At 34.1% G+C, this 16,709-nt stretch overlaps 1 protein-coding gene and 1 pseudogene across 1 annotated transcript; one reads left to right on the plus strand and one right to left on the minus strand.

Moving 5' to 3' along the window:
- Positions 1-12,790, plus strand: part of LOC120137865 — a 32,564-nt pseudogene extending 19,774 nt beyond the window's left edge.
- A 1,279-nt stretch (positions 12,791-14,069) lies between these two features.
- On the minus strand, positions 14,070-15,631 carry LOC120138032 (probable small nuclear ribonucleoprotein F). Its single transcript, XM_039153645.1, has 5 exons — positions 15,520-15,631; positions 15,177-15,264; positions 15,042-15,079; positions 14,900-14,964; positions 14,070-14,366 (listed from the first exon to the last, which is right to left on the minus strand). Exons 1-5 carry the CDS (start codon positions 15,523-15,525, stop codon positions 14,297-14,299), a joined length of 267 nt encoding a protein of 88 aa, XP_039009576.1. The 5' UTR covers positions 15,526-15,631; the 3' UTR covers positions 14,070-14,296.
- Between the last annotated feature and the right edge of the window lie 1,078 nt (positions 15,632-16,709).

Consider the following 16,709-nt stretch of genomic DNA (forward strand, 5'->3'; position numbering starts at 1 on the left):
TTTGTTATATTTAAATCCAACTAGCCGTTGGGGCCTGATGTATCAATACTATGTCAACGGTATCGATACTATTATACATAGTAGTATCAGTACCCCTTTGGGTATCGGTCCATTTTTGTATTCTGGAATTTGAGCAAAACTGGTAGTATCGGTAATACATAGTGAGTATCGATACCTCCCTTACCTTTGGTATTGGTACCATATGAACAATATCGGTACTTGTTCAATTGGTATCGATACTGTAAGAATAGTATCGATACTACTTGTCCAGAAAATTGTTTTGTGCTCAAAAGTTTTAAGAACTTTGAATTATTTTGAAAAACTTTGAATAAATTCAATTCAAGTACAAAAACATTTTTTCCCTAATTGTTATATCAAAATATAGTTCAACAATCTCCCCCTTTTTGATATAACAAAACATTTGAAAAGTTATTTTTGGCAAAACTCTCCCTTACTAAATGTTTAATGAAAAAGGTATCGATTGTTGGAAAAATGTGAAAATGTTCAGCTCCCCCTTTTTCATTAAGAAATTGAATTTTTTAAACCCATACTTTTCCCTTTTTGTTAGATCAAAAAGAATTCAACTTTAAAGTTCTAAAATAACTTTGAAGAGTAAGTGGTAATTTTTACATTAAAAACCATTTGAAAAATCAAAGCTCCCCCTCAAAAAGTGTATTCCAAACAAAAATTAGCTTTAAAATCTTGACACTTAAGCAAAATTGAATTTCAACAAAAAGTAACAAACATGTTAGTAGCACAAGAAATTCAATATATCCAAGACTAAAATACTTTATGCAATATAAATTATTGAAATTAAGTACATGTGCATAAAGTTTTCAAAAATGTTATGCATTTGAAGAATTTGATATCAATTGTTAGAGAGATATCTTTAACATTTAAAACACATGCATGAACATTTAAATTTAGGTCAAAAATTTAAAATTTGTAAAATCAAATCAGTTGAAAAGTTTGATATCAATTGTTAGAGAGATATCATTTGCATTAAACTCAATTTTGACAAAATTCATTATGATGAACTAAAACAAAAATATCATTTAAAAAATTTAAAATGTTCATAAAACGTTTTCAACATACATGAGATTAAAAACAATGCATAATCATTTAAAATCAAAAACTCATGCATGCATAAACTAAATGAGTAACCAAATAATCAAAATTAAAAGTATTAAGCTTAGAGGTTACCCATTCCTTTTCAAGTGTGGCTAGAGCATTTGAGTATCTTCATCTTCATCACCATTGCTCCCACACACCTACAAGAGACATTTATTTGGATTTTGGTATCTAAATTGCTTTGGATCCTTGTACGTTAGTTTCAATTCCCCTTATTCCCTTAGGAACCCATACTTGTCTAATTTTAAAAGATTTGCTTTTCTTTATGGGACAAGTATGTTCCAAATGACCATAAAAATGGGAATGTGAGCATTTTTCCATTTTCAAACATAATGAGTTGTTTTGAGAAATTAATTTTTTTCTTTTGTTAAGCTCTCAAGCTTAACTTTCAAATCAAAATTATTTTTTTTCTAAATCATTGATTTTGATTTTTTGAAATTTCTAAATCATTTTTCAAAATTTCATTTTGATTTTCAAAATCAACTTTGGCTTTCAAAATCAAATCATTTTTAACTTTAAATTTTGAAATTAATTTATTATATTTTGAATTCATGGTCTCAAATTCCAAATACAACTCATTATAAGCATCTTGTAACTCATCAAAAGAATGTAAATTTAAATCATTCGAGTTAGAATATACCTCGGAATCTCCTTCGATGGCTATAAGGCATAGGTTGGCCACTTCATTTTCATCATTGGAGTCATCTTCATCACTCCAAGCTGCCAAAAATTCCTTTTTATTTGATGATCCCTTCTTCTTTAGGAGAGGACATTAATACTTGACATGCCCCTTTCTTTCACAATTGAAGCACACCGGGGAGACCTTTCTTCTTGGTTGATTCATGCTTCACTTCCTTGGAAGACATGAATCTTTTAAACTTTTTGAAGACCTTGTCCATCTCTTCTTCTTCATCGTCTTTATCCACCTCTTCACATGAATCTTTATAGCTCCATTAGTGGACTTGAAGGCAATGCCTACCTTCTTCTTCTTGTTTTGCTTCTCTTCATCTTCTTCCTCTTCTTTCACCATCATCTCATGGGTGAGTAGAGAACCAATTAGATCATCGAGAGTGAGAGACTTTAGGTCTCTAGCTTAGATAATTGTCGTCTTTTTCGATTGCCAAGACTTTGGAAGAGAGTAGATATCTTCCTCACTAACTTATCATTGGAGATAACTTCTCCAAATCCTTTGAGACCATTGACAATCACGAAAAATCTATCTGTCATAGATTTGATGTCTTGATTGGGTTTCATCTTGAAATTCTCATAGCTATGGTTGAGAAGACTTATCTTGATTTCCCTCACTTCATCGGTTCCTTCTTGAGTGACTTGAAGCTTATCACATATCTCCTTCGCATTGGAACAAGAGGAGACTCTTCCGTATTCATCTGGGCCTAATGCACAAAAGAGGATGTCCATAGCCTTAGCATTAAGTTGGAACTTCTTTTTCTCTTCATCACTCCAATTGTCCATCCCACCGGTTGGAGTGGTGTATCCTTTAATGATCAAATTCCAAACTCCTAGATCATTTACTTGAATGAAGAACATCATCCTATTCTTCCAATAGGCATAATTTGCTCCATTGAAGTAGGGTGGCTTATTGAGCGGTTGTGAATCTTCAATGTTGTAGGCACCGGAGGTTGAAGCCATTTCTTCTCGGTTATATCGAGAATTGGTAGAGCTTCTTCTTTTAGGAACGTCTCAAGGTGGTTAAACCTTCTAAATGAGTTAGGCTCTAATATAAATTGTTGGGATTATTGAAGAGGCTCAATGGACAACCGAAAAAGTGCAAAGGAGTTTAAAAGATAAAATTGAATTTAGGGAGTAAGGAGAACAAAAAGATTAGACAATTTGGCACACGGATTTAAAGTGGTTCGACTTATCAACCAAGTCTACATCCACTACCTTAGCTCCTCACTAAGGATTTTCTAACAAATTCACTAATTTGTTCTTTCTTTTTCAAGGACAGAGAGATAACATTTAAAACTCCCTATCTTTTCAATGGCTAAGATAGAACCAAAACCCTTTACAAAGGAAAAAGAGTGTAAACAAATAAACCTCTAGAAAGGAAGGTGTTTATAAATTAAAAGCTCACAAAAACAAAAATATTTACAAGAGAATTGAAAATAAGAATGTGTTCTAACCCTTCTTTAAGTGTCTTGAACTTGTATTTAAGTGTTGGAATGCTGTTGTGGCTGTTTCTAGTCGTTGAAGGTTGTTTGGAGCCGTTGGGGATCAATTTTTGTGCAAAATAAAGTTGCCCAGACCAAGGGGTATCGGTACTCCTAAAAGGGAGTATTGGTAGTGCCTTTGTTATATTTAAATCCAACTAGCTGTTAATAGCCGTTGAGGCCTGATTGTATTGATACTATGGAAATGATATCGGTACTACTATACATAGTAGTATCGGTACCCCTTTGGGTATCGGTACCATTTTTGCATTCTGGAATTTTAGCAAAGCTGGTAGTATCGGTACTACCTAGTGAGTATCGATACTTCCCTTACCTTTGGTATCAGTACCATATGAACAGTATCGGTACTTGTTCAATTGGTATCGATACTATAAGAACAGTATCGGTACTACTTGTCCAGAAAATTGTTTTGTGCTCAATTCCAAGTTTTAAGGACTTTGAATTATTTTTGAAAACTTTGAAAAACTTTGAATAAATTCAATTCAAGTCCAAAAACATTTTTCCCTAATTGTTATATCAAAATATAGTTCAAAACGACCACAATAGGAGAAATTGTCCATCTCTTTCATCATCACGTAACCGTTGACAGTGACTCATGTAATCATATTTTCTAATGTTTCAACTTGTTTTATTTGATTTTCTTTTAGTTTCAGTTAATGTGATATCAGCTTGTTTATTTTACAAGATGAACCTTTCGGCTATCTATATAATTTTCCAATTAAATGTTTAACGTTTATTTCTTACAATCTAACATACAATCAACTTTAACCATAAACCCTACTTTAAAAACACAAACGTTCAAACATATAATCAATTTTAACCCTAAACTTCTTTAAAAACCCTAAACCATACAAATATAGCACCATAAACCTCTAAAAACCTAAAACCAATTACAAAACTCTAAAAACTACTTTAATATAAAACCCTAAATCAAGCATGAGAGGCACATTCCGTACGACGCGCCATTCAAAGGAGGCGCGTTCCATATGATGCACCATTCAAGGGAGGCACGTTCCCTAGGACGCATCATTCATAAAACCCATGGAATGCGTGTTTCATGCGACGCGCCTTCCTTCCCCCTTACAAAGGAACGTCTCCTGCCATGTGCCTCCTTCTTTCTCCTGAAAAAAGGTGTTAGATCGGGAAATGGTTAGGAAAGGGTGTTTGATAGGAAGTATTTTTTTATTAGGATGATTTTTTGGTCAAATTGCCAAAAAGCCGAATAGTAGTAATTTAAACATTTTCAAAATATTTTTTTAGGAAAAAATTGATTTAAAATTTAACCATGGTTAACATTTGTGTTATGTGGGTTTGATTAGTCTGGTTTGGTAGGCGATAGTGTTGGCGCTGGCGCTGGGTACCATCACTCCCTCCATTTTCATATTGAACAAACTCCCCTTTTTAACCCCTTAAACAATTGTTTCTCGCATCATAGCTCTCTCTCAACCACCAGCAAAACTCATTTTAAGAAAGAAGCTGACAGAAGTTGTCTGTGCCACGCCTCATTTTTGCACTTGCTTTGTTCTATTCTATTTTATCCCCAAACAAATGGATTATTCTTCTTCTTCTTCTAGTTCCTTGAAAGTTTCACCTCTGGATCTCATGTCTTCCATAATCAAGGGCAACATAGACCCTTCCAACATTTCTTCCGACTATACTACTGAGGTTGCCACCATCCTCTTCGAGAACAGAGAGTTCGTTATGATTTTAACTACCACCATCGATGTGCTCATCAGCTGCGTCATGTTTTTTTTCTGGCGTAGATCCGCTTCTCAAAAACCTAAATAACTTATCCCTCCTAACCCTCTAGTCATTAAAGAACCCGACCTCGAAGTCGATGATGGCAAGAAGAAAGTCATCATCACTACTAGAAAAAAACCTCTTTACGCGCATTGTGCATCATCTATGGGTGCGGATAACACATTTGCCTATCATTGAAGCCACCGACATGAATTTCAGATGACGCGCAACTGTGCGTCATAAATTTATGACACGCATTTATGATGCTCATTGCGCGTCATTGAAGCCCCCGTCATAAATCAAGACGACACACATTTGTGTGTCATAAATTTATAACACGCATTTATGACTTACATTGCGTGTCATTGAAGTCCCCGTCATAAATGAAGATGACACACATTGTGTGTCAAAGAGTATATGCACTCAGTTGCTTTCCCATAATTATCAGTATAAATAAAAGAAATTAAACACAGTTTAGTTAAACAGAATCAACATAACATAAGAAACATGATAATTGTGGGAATTTACAATGTAAAAGGGACAATCCAACCAACTGGTAGTTGCAAATCAAAGAAAGCCATATGGCTTCAAATTAGATCGTCATTGTTCTTAGACTCTTGGAACATAGAAACATGGTCCAATATTTTACAATAAAAATATGATGACTAAATAGAACAGAACAGGGTACCATTTAGCTTGAAGGATTTTGTTACTACATCAATTCTCATGTTTTTGGGAGTGAAGAAACCTAGAATCTTTCTTATCGTCTCCTCATCCCATAACTCATAGACATAGTCTCCAAAGATAACATGTTCTGGTGGATAAACAAGCAAATTTTTTACAACAAAGAAACAAAAGGAATAGTTAATGGAATACAGCAGCAAATACCAGAAATACCAGAAGAAGATATTACATTTGTGCTTTAGTACACATGAAAAAACATATACAACATTATGGTTTAAGCAGCAAAAACAATTCTCAATGAATAAACCAGAAACTAAGATATAAGCATTGTTTATCTCTTATATGGTTCTAAACAAGAAGGGAATAGTAGCAATCATATTAATTTCAGGGTATTAAAATATGATATCAGTATAATAGTAGTACTAGTAGTAGTTAAGCATATTGAATAAACTTGAGAGGTTAAGCATTGGAAATTGAAGCAAATAAAAAACACTATCTACATTCCACAGACTAATCAAGAATCACTTATCATTTATAAGGGAAGAGAGTGTAAATATTGTGGAACTACTACATAAAAGGGAAGAGAGAATCCCACAGAAAGGATAGAATTTGTGGAATATATAAATATCAAAAGACTACTAATAGGCAACCTAAAAACAATGTACTGATTAATTAGTAATCACATCCTAGCAAAAAAAAACTGAACAGTCGATGATGAAAATGGATTACATCTTTGAACGAAAAAACTTGAAAAAGGCCAGAATTAGAAAGAATGAGATGATGTTCTTGCATTTAATTATTCTGGTTCTGTGGTGGCATCCATTAACAGCAAAAAATATAAAAAGTTCCTGAGCAACCCTTTAAGTCTTCGTCAAGGGTGTACCAACCATAGAAAATCTAAGATATGCATGTTAGAGTTCAATTTGCCAAAGTTGAGTAACAAACACTAGAAAGACAAAATAAAAGTGGCTTCTATTACTGCCACTTCAACCAAAAGTGATTTCAATCACAACAGATATTAAATGTGGACAGGAAAAAAAAGGATCAATAAAGATATAGCATACCTCGTATTCTTCAAACTCAAAACTTTCAAAGACAACAACACTTGCTACATGATTAGGAGGGGGACGAAGCAGCCCTTGAGCTTCTTCCCACGTTAATTTCAGCTCTATAAAGTCTTCATTATGAATTCTTAGACGCTTACTCTTTAAACCTAGCATGCTATTCTTCCCCTTTCAAACTGCGTACCGAAATGTATATATAATGTCCTCTAGTGAAAAGAAAACCCAAAGAAATCATATACAAATGCAAGTCCATGAAAATATTTCACCTTCACATATTGCAAGTAGCTCGTGAAGATGTTTCTTGTTTCTTAGAGTCACCTCAATTAGTTTCTCCATGATGGTGCCCCTCTGTTGAGTGAAAACAATGTCGTAAAAAACTTACACTCGTGCAAAACGATGACTGGGAAGCATAAAGAAGGGAGAAATCTGTTACCTCTGGATCATCTAGCACTCTTAGTGGGTAGCTATCAGGGCTAAAGAGGTCTCTCACGGCTTCATTGTATATTTCCATGGCACAGAATTTCACCAAAAAGTCTCTTTCCCATTCTAACATATTGATCAAAACAGAATGTCATCTATATATATATTCTACACTCCCAAGAAATAGAAGCGGTAGATTTCAGATATAATATATATGAGAAAAATAGTCTCGAGTCTATATTTACGTTCTCGATGTAGTCATATATATCCAATACTGCATATTCAGTGATACTCCTCATTGTATACGTCTTTCCACTACTTGTTTTCCCATATGCAAATATGCTTGCTGAAGGAAAAACAAAGCACAATGATTAGAGACATTTTCTCTAGATTATATAGTTATAGACACAACGAACATGAAACAAACAATACTTACAATTGATTCCCTCGAGTACTGAGAGCGCAATATGTTTGGCTCCTTCCTCGTAACTTGAGTTGTATCGCATTCACTGTCAAATACTCTGTTTGTTTGCAACAAAATTAAAAAAGCAAAGAAAAGAATACAGTAATTAGAAGACGATCTCAATTCTCAAATGGGCAAAGTGAAAAAAGAAGCAAGTGAATTTGGAAATGTTTACCAAATGTGTAGGTTGCAGGGAACACGGAGCGTTTCCGGCAAACTATGCTTGAAAACGATGGTGTGATTGTTAGGGCATTCCCAATCACATATACGATTCCTTGCTTTATCATTCAGTGGCCTTAATCTAATGGAAACCTGATCAGATGATGAAGCAGTTGAAGCCTTTCTGAAATACATGATCAACTTCCCTCCAGGCTCTAACCGACTAAATGTTACTGCAGAAACAGCATAACTATGAGTTTCAAAATAGATGCAAGTATAAAATGATAATGCATGATCATAGAGAGAAAAAAGCCACGGGCAAGTAAGAAAGATAAAACAAATGCACGAGAGTGTGAAACAGAACTATAAGGTGGAAGCCAGAGTTTAAACCGATTATGGAGATGCTTCCAAGTAAAAGGAAAAAATAAGCGGGAAAGGATGAAAATAATGGGGGGAAATTAAAAGATGACTTTTATAGATGACACACAATTAAAAAGAGTACTCCGTGTTTTTTCAAATTTTTTGGGTTATGACTATTAAATATGACACACATTATTGTAAGTCATAAATCGTTCATATTTTAAGAAATGTGACATTTTTTGTTGACAAATAGTTTTTGTAAGTCATAAATTAGCGTGTGTCATCGTTCGTGTGTCATTAAAGGTATATTTTCTTGTAGTGCATCTTCTTCGGTACAGGATGAATATGCACAATGGATTGTTGCAAATCAGAGAAGCCTCCTTGAGGTCATGGATGAATTTTCTTCGGTCAGGCCTTCACTTGGTGTGTCTTCTTTGCAGCTGTTGCTCCAAGGTTGCAGCCTAGATATTATTCAATCTCATCCTGACCAAGGTAATCTTATTTTTCTTATCTCTGTCTTTGGCTTTTCTAGAGGAAAACTACTATTGTGATATTTGTCTCGAGTTTGGGGTGATGAATCTCAGCTCCAGATCAGTTGCAAGTTATAGTTACCTCTTACAGAAAACAATCCCATGATAAGATCATGACAAAGTTTTCAAAATGAGCATTGTTTTTTCCGTAGTGTTTCCTACATGAGCATCCTTCTACTGTCTCCAATTTTATGTCTTATTCTAATTCTAATATTTTAAATATACATGCTCATATTTACCTTCCATAATAATTTTTCAGGATGGCACCGTCTAGGATTCATGTAACTTGTGCATTGGTTTATGAGAAAATGCCAACAGGTCGTATTCACAAAGGAGTTTGTTCAACTTGGATGAAGGTACTCATTTATGTGGTCAAGAGAAGTCAACCTTTTAAGTTACTTTCAGGGAGATAAATGATATCTGCTTCCTGATTGATAACCTATTTGCATCAGTTATTTTATCTAGTCTAATAACGCAAAATTTCTTTCAATTAAATATTAGTAATAATATAGGTTTTTTCCCATTTGCCCTCTGTCGTTCCAAAATGTTGTAACCTTGGAGAAAAGCCAGGACTGCAACTGGGCAACCATTTTTGTCAGGCAATCAAACTTTAAACTTCCTTCAGATACTAAAGATTATTATGATTGGCCCTGGTACTGGAGTGGTCCTTTCAAGGGATTCCTTCAGGTAGGTTTCGTCATATTTGCAAGGTTCATCATGTTTGAGCAAAATTTATAAATTAATTTTTTTTTCTTTTTCAGGAAAGACTTGCCCTGAAAGAAGCTGGCTCTGAACTGGGTCCATCTGTATTGTTCTTTGGCTGCAGAAACCGGCAAATGGTAAGTCATGCACTTTCCAGTCCTATGATTAGATGTATATCTCCAGTGGGTTTAGGGATACATTTGTAATTAAGCTACGAAGTTTAATTCAAATGCACTTTGTTTTCAGGATTACATTTATGAAGATGAGCTCAATAACTTCGTGAACAGTGGTGCTCTTTCTGAGCTGGTTGTTGCCTTTTTCACGTGAGGGGCCTACCAAGGAATATGTTCAACATAAAATGATGGAGAAGGTACTGGACATATTTCACCTACCATGGATAGTGGGATAGACGCCTCTGGAAATTGTTTCCTTTTGACTAGTACGATTTAATCTCCCACCAGTATTTTAATTTTTGAAGCTCTGAAACACATTTGTCCCCTTCTTTCCAGGCTTCGGACATCGGGGACATGATTTCTAAGGGAGGTTACCTATATGTGTGTGGCGATTCCTAGGGCATGGCTAGAGACGTCCACCGAACTCTACACACTATTTTGCAATAGTATGTATTTTGTAGGATATGTGTGTGATTTTGTTAATACGATTAACTGGATATGTGATGGCCAGCCTCCCGTTTTACTATTTTATACTCCAATGCTAGGGAGCTTTTTTTTTTGGGTGGTGGTTTTTGTTTTTGGAAGTGGGTGAACCAACTTTGCTGGGTATTTCATTTCAGGGGTAACTATACAGCTCAAAGGCTGAGAGCATGGTGAAAAATCTGTAGATGAGCGGCAGGTATCTATGGGGTTGTCTCAGGAAAGGCGGATTAATATACGGTTAATATACGGCGTTACCGGATACATTAAAAGATATTTAACAAATTCGGTTTAACGCTACCGGAAATGTTGACAAATAATAATGTTATAGGTGGAAATCATGAAGAAATATTAAAAAATTTTGCAATCGGCAAACTTAGCTTGTCGGTATGTATCGATACAAAAAAAATGTATCAATCCATAACAGTATAATAGGTAAAAATATGATCAAACCGGTTTCATTATGACAAAACCAGTAAAGCGCTCCCTAATATGTTTAAAGTGTCGATTCCATTGAAATAAGTATCGACACATATGGAATTTAAAAGAGAACAATAATAGCGCCTATAAAGTGTCGATATTGTAAAATGTTTCACGTAACATACATGAATCTCAACTGTTTGCTTATTCAACTTATTCGTAGACCCTGGGAGGAACCTCCCCCTGTTCCTTGTATGTTCTGGTGTAAATTACTTTGTTCAGATTAAAGACAAAATAAATGTTATCATGAAAACATTTAAAAAAATTAGCACGACAAAAGTTTGAAAGCGTTGCTAACTCCTAAAGCCCCTATTTGGTGGTTTGATATTTATTCCAAAAGCAAAATAAAGAAAACTCTACTATGAATATACTTTTAAAATGCAGATACGACATTAAATATTTACTTTTAAAATAGATATTATTTTACATCATCATCATTTTCCTTCTTAGAATTTATTTCACCATTTTATTTATAATCAACGAAATTTATAACTTTATTTGTAAAATTTCGAAACAAAGAAAACTCTACTATGAATATACTTGATAATAATTCATAGTCTAATAATTCTCTATCTTTTTTCTTGCCAGACTTGCATGACTTTCAATAGCATCGAAATATTCTACAACTAATTTTTTTTTAAAGATAACTTAGATTTGATATTATAACCTTGGGAGATTGATGGCACCAAGTTAACAACATAATCTTGTGTACTTAAGCAATTGCTTAGGCATTTAGAGAAGCTACTTCTTTGGTTCACCTGTTTTGCTTGAAAATGTTTGACAATTGTAGATGAGACTCAAGACTCTGCTTTTTAAGCAATTTGATTTGATATTAGAGGATGCCATTTCCATGCGAAACCACTTTATTTCTTGATGTAGAAAGTGATCGAGACCCTCTTCTTTAGATAATACTGGTATATTTAAAATTATTTTTAAGACTGGGCAAATGTATATTAATTACGTAAATTTTTTATGTAAATTAGAGATAAATAAAATTTTAAGGTGAACACGATAAATAAAATAACTAAAGTAGAAAACGCCTATGATATTTTAAATTAAATATGAATGTAATCTTGTTGCATTCTACAACTACATTTGAAAAATGACATTACCAATATCTGCAATTAGTTACAACACAAGTTCAATTAGTTAGTTTAGACATTGATCCCGGGTAACTATATCTATATTTACATAAAAAAAAGTCGAGCATTTATAGATTCAATCATTAATAAATTTATCATTTAATTATCACATATGATGTGCAACACATTTGATTTTTGGGTAAACTATGCGAATAGTCCCTTTATTTTCGGTTTAACCGACTTTTGTCACCAATTTAAAAATGAAGGGTAAATGGTCCCTAACGATGTCGATTCGTGCATTATGATTCCTAACATTATCGATTCGTTCGATTTTAGTCTATCAGCCGTTAACTCCGGTTAACTTCTTCTCCTTCTCCTTCTCCTTCTCCTTCTCCTTCTCCTTCTCTACTTGAAGCTAGAGCTTGTTCATGTGCTCTTGCAATGGCTTCTCTATTATGCCTTTCAACCTCTTGTCGCCTCCATGATTCCTCTTTCACTGACCTCTCTTTATCAATTCTTTCAACCACTTTTTTTTCTGATATCAGTCCATGGAGGTCAACAAGGAAGCTAAATCAAACACTAATATTATGAGAAAAGCTCTACTAATAATAAATTACATCATCCTTTCTATAGCAACTATGTCGGTCCACTTATCATGTGCCTCTACTTCATCCATGGCGGTAAACGAGTTTGGTTCTTGAGTTGGCTCGAGACTGGTGCTTTTTCCATCATCCTTCTCCCAATCGCCTGTGCTTACTTTCATCGTTCAAGGACTCAAACCAGTTTTCAAAACAAACTTTTTCTTCATGAAACCCTACTTGATCCTTACTTCGGCTGTCATCCGAATCCCCATTGGCTTTGACAACTACCTCTACGCCTATGGGGTTGCCCGTCTTCCGGTTTCGACTTTATCCTTAGTCATTGCCTCAAAGTTGGCTTTCACAGCAAAAGTTCACTTCTTACTCCTTAAACATCGTGTTTCTGTTAACGATCGGAGCCGACGTTCTAGCCATGCATATGAGCGGCGATCATCTCACAAACGAATTGAACAGGGATACATTTTGGGGTTCCTAACGACCACCGGAGCTTCGACTTTGTATGAGTTTATTATGGCCAAGAAACTCGGTTAAGGGCATGGAGATGGCAACATTTGCAAGTGAATTCTCCCCAGTTAGAGCAGACCTAGAACCAGTTTAAGCAACTTCTCCTCCACCGTTTCCATGCCCATAAATTGCTTCAAGCTCACCAAAGAGTCTATATTTATGATCAAATTCTTGCTTCTCTCATTTTTGGATTGAGAAACCTTGTTGTTTCCACTACACTGCCTATCTTCATATCTGTTTAAAGGTTTCCTGGTAACATTTCAACAAACACATGGGTGACAAATGCCTGAAACTGAGCTTGATGATGCTGAAAAAGCTGATGGGTAACTGGTCTCAATGTAAAGGGTAAGAACAAACATATTGTGTTGTTGCTTCTAGGAATTGGGAATGAAGAAAACTGAAGAAGAATCATTGTCATCAGTCACGAGTTACTGTTGTTGAAGATGATGATGGAAACCATATTTAATGGGATTCATTTCTTTCAAATAAAACTTTGTTTTGTTTACTTGAAAAACATAAATCCAGAAGTTCGAGCAAGAAGAATAAGGTGGAATTTTCTTAATTTTTTTTTTTTTTTTGTAACGTGATGCTTCTGTTAAAGGATTAACCAAAGTTAACAACTGAACACTAAAATCAAAGGGATCAATAATGAAGATACTAATTTTTTACCCATATTATTTTATTTATTATTATAATTATAATTATTATTTTTATAATTATTATAAATATTATTATTATTATTATTATTATTATTATTATTATTATTATTATTATTATTATTATTATTATTATTATTATTATTATTATTAAATACATATATAAATAATAATAAAAAATATACAAGCCCATCAACCGGCCCAATTACAATGGCCCATCAAACCCTAACAGATTAGGGTTTCCATCTTCCCAGCCGCCTCAGCTTGCTGCCGTTGGATCTGGCAAGATCCACGGTCCAGATGGCTCCAAATACAAACCCTAGGGTATGATACCCTAGGGCCACGCGCCGCCGCTGCTGCTCTCGCCGCCTCCACCGCTGCCAGTCCCAACCAAAGGCTCCAGAAGCTCCAACGCCAGCCGTCCACGCCATGCTAAGGGGTGAGTCACCACTGGTCGTCCGGTGACTCACCGAAACCCACTCTTCGGACCGGTCCGATGACCACACCGGTGGTGGCTATAAAGCCACCACCCGAACCTGCAGAAAAAAAAGGAGGGAGACAGAGAAAAGAGACAGAAATACACAGAGAGAAGAGAAATAAAAAAAAAACAAACACTACCAACGATCTCACTTGAAATAGAATAACAAACCACCTAAGAGAATTCATTTCTGCTCTCCACACTACATATACTACGAATCCTAAAGATACAATATTCCAAATAAAGTTGGCACGAGCAGTCTAACAAAGCACAGTTAACTACGCAGCAGTTTGTTTAGTAGATCAAATGACATACTGACCTTCAACCATTATAACCAAAAGTTACAGCAGCCCTTAATGTAACGTCCAAAGCTTCTTTTTAGACCATACGTGACCCAGTCTAATCCTTATCAGCATCTTCTATATCTTCATCTTCTGGTACCCCACGAAGATAGAGAACATTATTGCATCTGTAGCACAATAGTTCACATGTTATCAGTTAATTAAAAAACATTCACTGCATTCTTTTCTAAACACAAAAAACATATAATCTAATTTTCCTGGACAATGTTTTAGAACTTGTGTTTGTTGGCAGATAAAGTTCAACAGGAGTCAGCCACAACATGCAATTTTTGGACACATCAGCAAAGACAACCTATGGTAACAAGTTAATAATTTCTTCTTTTTTTTCGAAAAAGGATGTTTTACGTAGTAGATGCTTCTGTCAAACCTTTGAAGGGATGACAAATCAGCAATTGATGTCGACCTTCTGGTCTTTAGTAATCGATCAAATCAGACATGCAACCCCAAGTGACAATATCTACTTATCATTAAAGCCAGTGCAGGGAAAGCTCATGGTACATAAACTAGTGTATTACTTAGAACAGAATTACAAGAAAACAACACATTATCCAGGAAATATTCTGTAAGAAAACAACCAAATAATATATAAAGATTTAACATAAATGCAAGGAAGAACAATCTAGCTTTTGGAATAAATCACCTGATCAAAATTTCGCCTAAATTTCCAGTGAACTGTCCATCGACATACTCTTCAGCATTCCCAAGCTGCCAAAAAAACAAGTGACCTAGTTGCATGGTAATTTTGATGTCTTTTATGCTATTTACATCTACTAATGCCACACCTGCAAGTTCATGTATGAATCAACAGATGAAAGAAAACCTGAAAAAAACACAGAAACAAGCACGGAATTAGAATAACTACAAACAAAAGATAAAAAGTAATTAGACATATTAAGAAAAGAAAACCATCGAATTACCTTTGTATTCCATCCCCCACTTGAGCTTCACTATAACAGTCTTTCCAGTCAAATTGTTCAAGAACGGTTTCGGGTTAACTGGTATTGTCTACAACGTTTAGACAGAAATTAAAATTTAGAAGCCAAGTTACAGTAAACAAATATCATAAAGAAAAAATGACAGATAAAATAAATTTAGCTATCTAGATCACTTAACCCCAAAGTGTAGAATAGATAAAACTAGAAATCACTAGTAACTTGTCATCACAAAAAAACAATTTGCGATGTCAGAAATCCAGTGAATAATCAATAAATTTCCAGATAATAGAGAAAAAATATAAAAAATTAAAAAAAAAAAACTCACAGCCATGGAAGGCGTGAGTAGAAGACCGTAGGCTACAGAAAGGTGAGAGGAAAAGTTGAGATTTCGAAGTAGCCTTTTGCAGTTGCCTTGCTTCCACGGAGTGTATGAATATAAGTGGCGTTTCTTTCAGGGTTTAGTTTTACCCTAAAACAAGTGAGAAGATGCTGGTCTCAATCTAGCCCAATATTTCCTCTTTGATTGGCCCAGTTTTGAAAGTCCTTAAATTCCAACTCCAGTTTCAACTTCAGAATTATGCACAACTCTTTCTTTCTTTTTATTTGGGTTTATAAAATTCATTTCTTTGATAAAATTAGTTTTATTACGTCTCATCACCACACCTAATATATGTTATTAGAAACATTTTGCTTTTCAAACATTTTCATCCTAATTTTCATAGTTGTCTTGGATAATTTTGGACCTTGTACGAAAACTAAATTAGATCCTATGAACTACATTCTATTCCTTTGAACAATTTATTTAATATTATATTAATAAATCATAAAAAATAATTAATTTTTGTTAAATACATTATTTTTATTATTTTATTAAGAAAACACCTTAAATACAACTAAGTGAGAACAAAAAAAATTATACGTGAGTATGATTTAGAACTTGACTTTGAACAATAAATAAAAAATGAAGAATAGTAGTATATTGTTTTACCATTAGATTAAGATTAAAGAAGACTAAGAGTTGGTTATTTGATAAATTGAAGAATGAGATTTGGAAAAGAAAGAAAAATATGGTTGGATTTAATTCAAAGATGAATGAATTAATAAAAGAGATAAAGAAAAAGATGACAATTTGAGAATTTTATGGAATTTAAAAAAAATTAAGAGCCCTATATATAAAGGTAGAAAGTGAGACAATTTTATAAAATTAAAAAATAGGGATCTTCAATTATAAAGGTAGAAAATGGGACTACGTTATAAAATTTAAAAATAGAGACCTTTAATAATTAAGGTAGAAAATGGGGACCATTTTATAAAATTAAAAAAATAGAAACCCTTAATAATTAAGGTAGAAAATGAGGACTATTTTATAAAATTGAAAAAAAATGGGACCCTTATTAATTAAAGTAGAAAGTGGGGGGCCTAAGCTATTACTCAGGGTGCTCCCCTATACTCGGCTCTGCCAATTCTGATGTATAATGAGAATTTGAGAACAAACATAATTTTTTTCGAATATAT

The sequence above is a fragment of the Hibiscus syriacus genome, unplaced genomic scaffold (genome assembly GCF_006381635.1).
Source record: "Hibiscus syriacus cultivar Baekdansim isolate YM2019G1 unplaced genomic scaffold, ASM638163v2 tig00002193_pilon, whole genome shotgun sequence".
NCBI lineage: Eukaryota > Viridiplantae > Streptophyta > Magnoliopsida > Malvales > Malvaceae > Hibiscus > Hibiscus syriacus.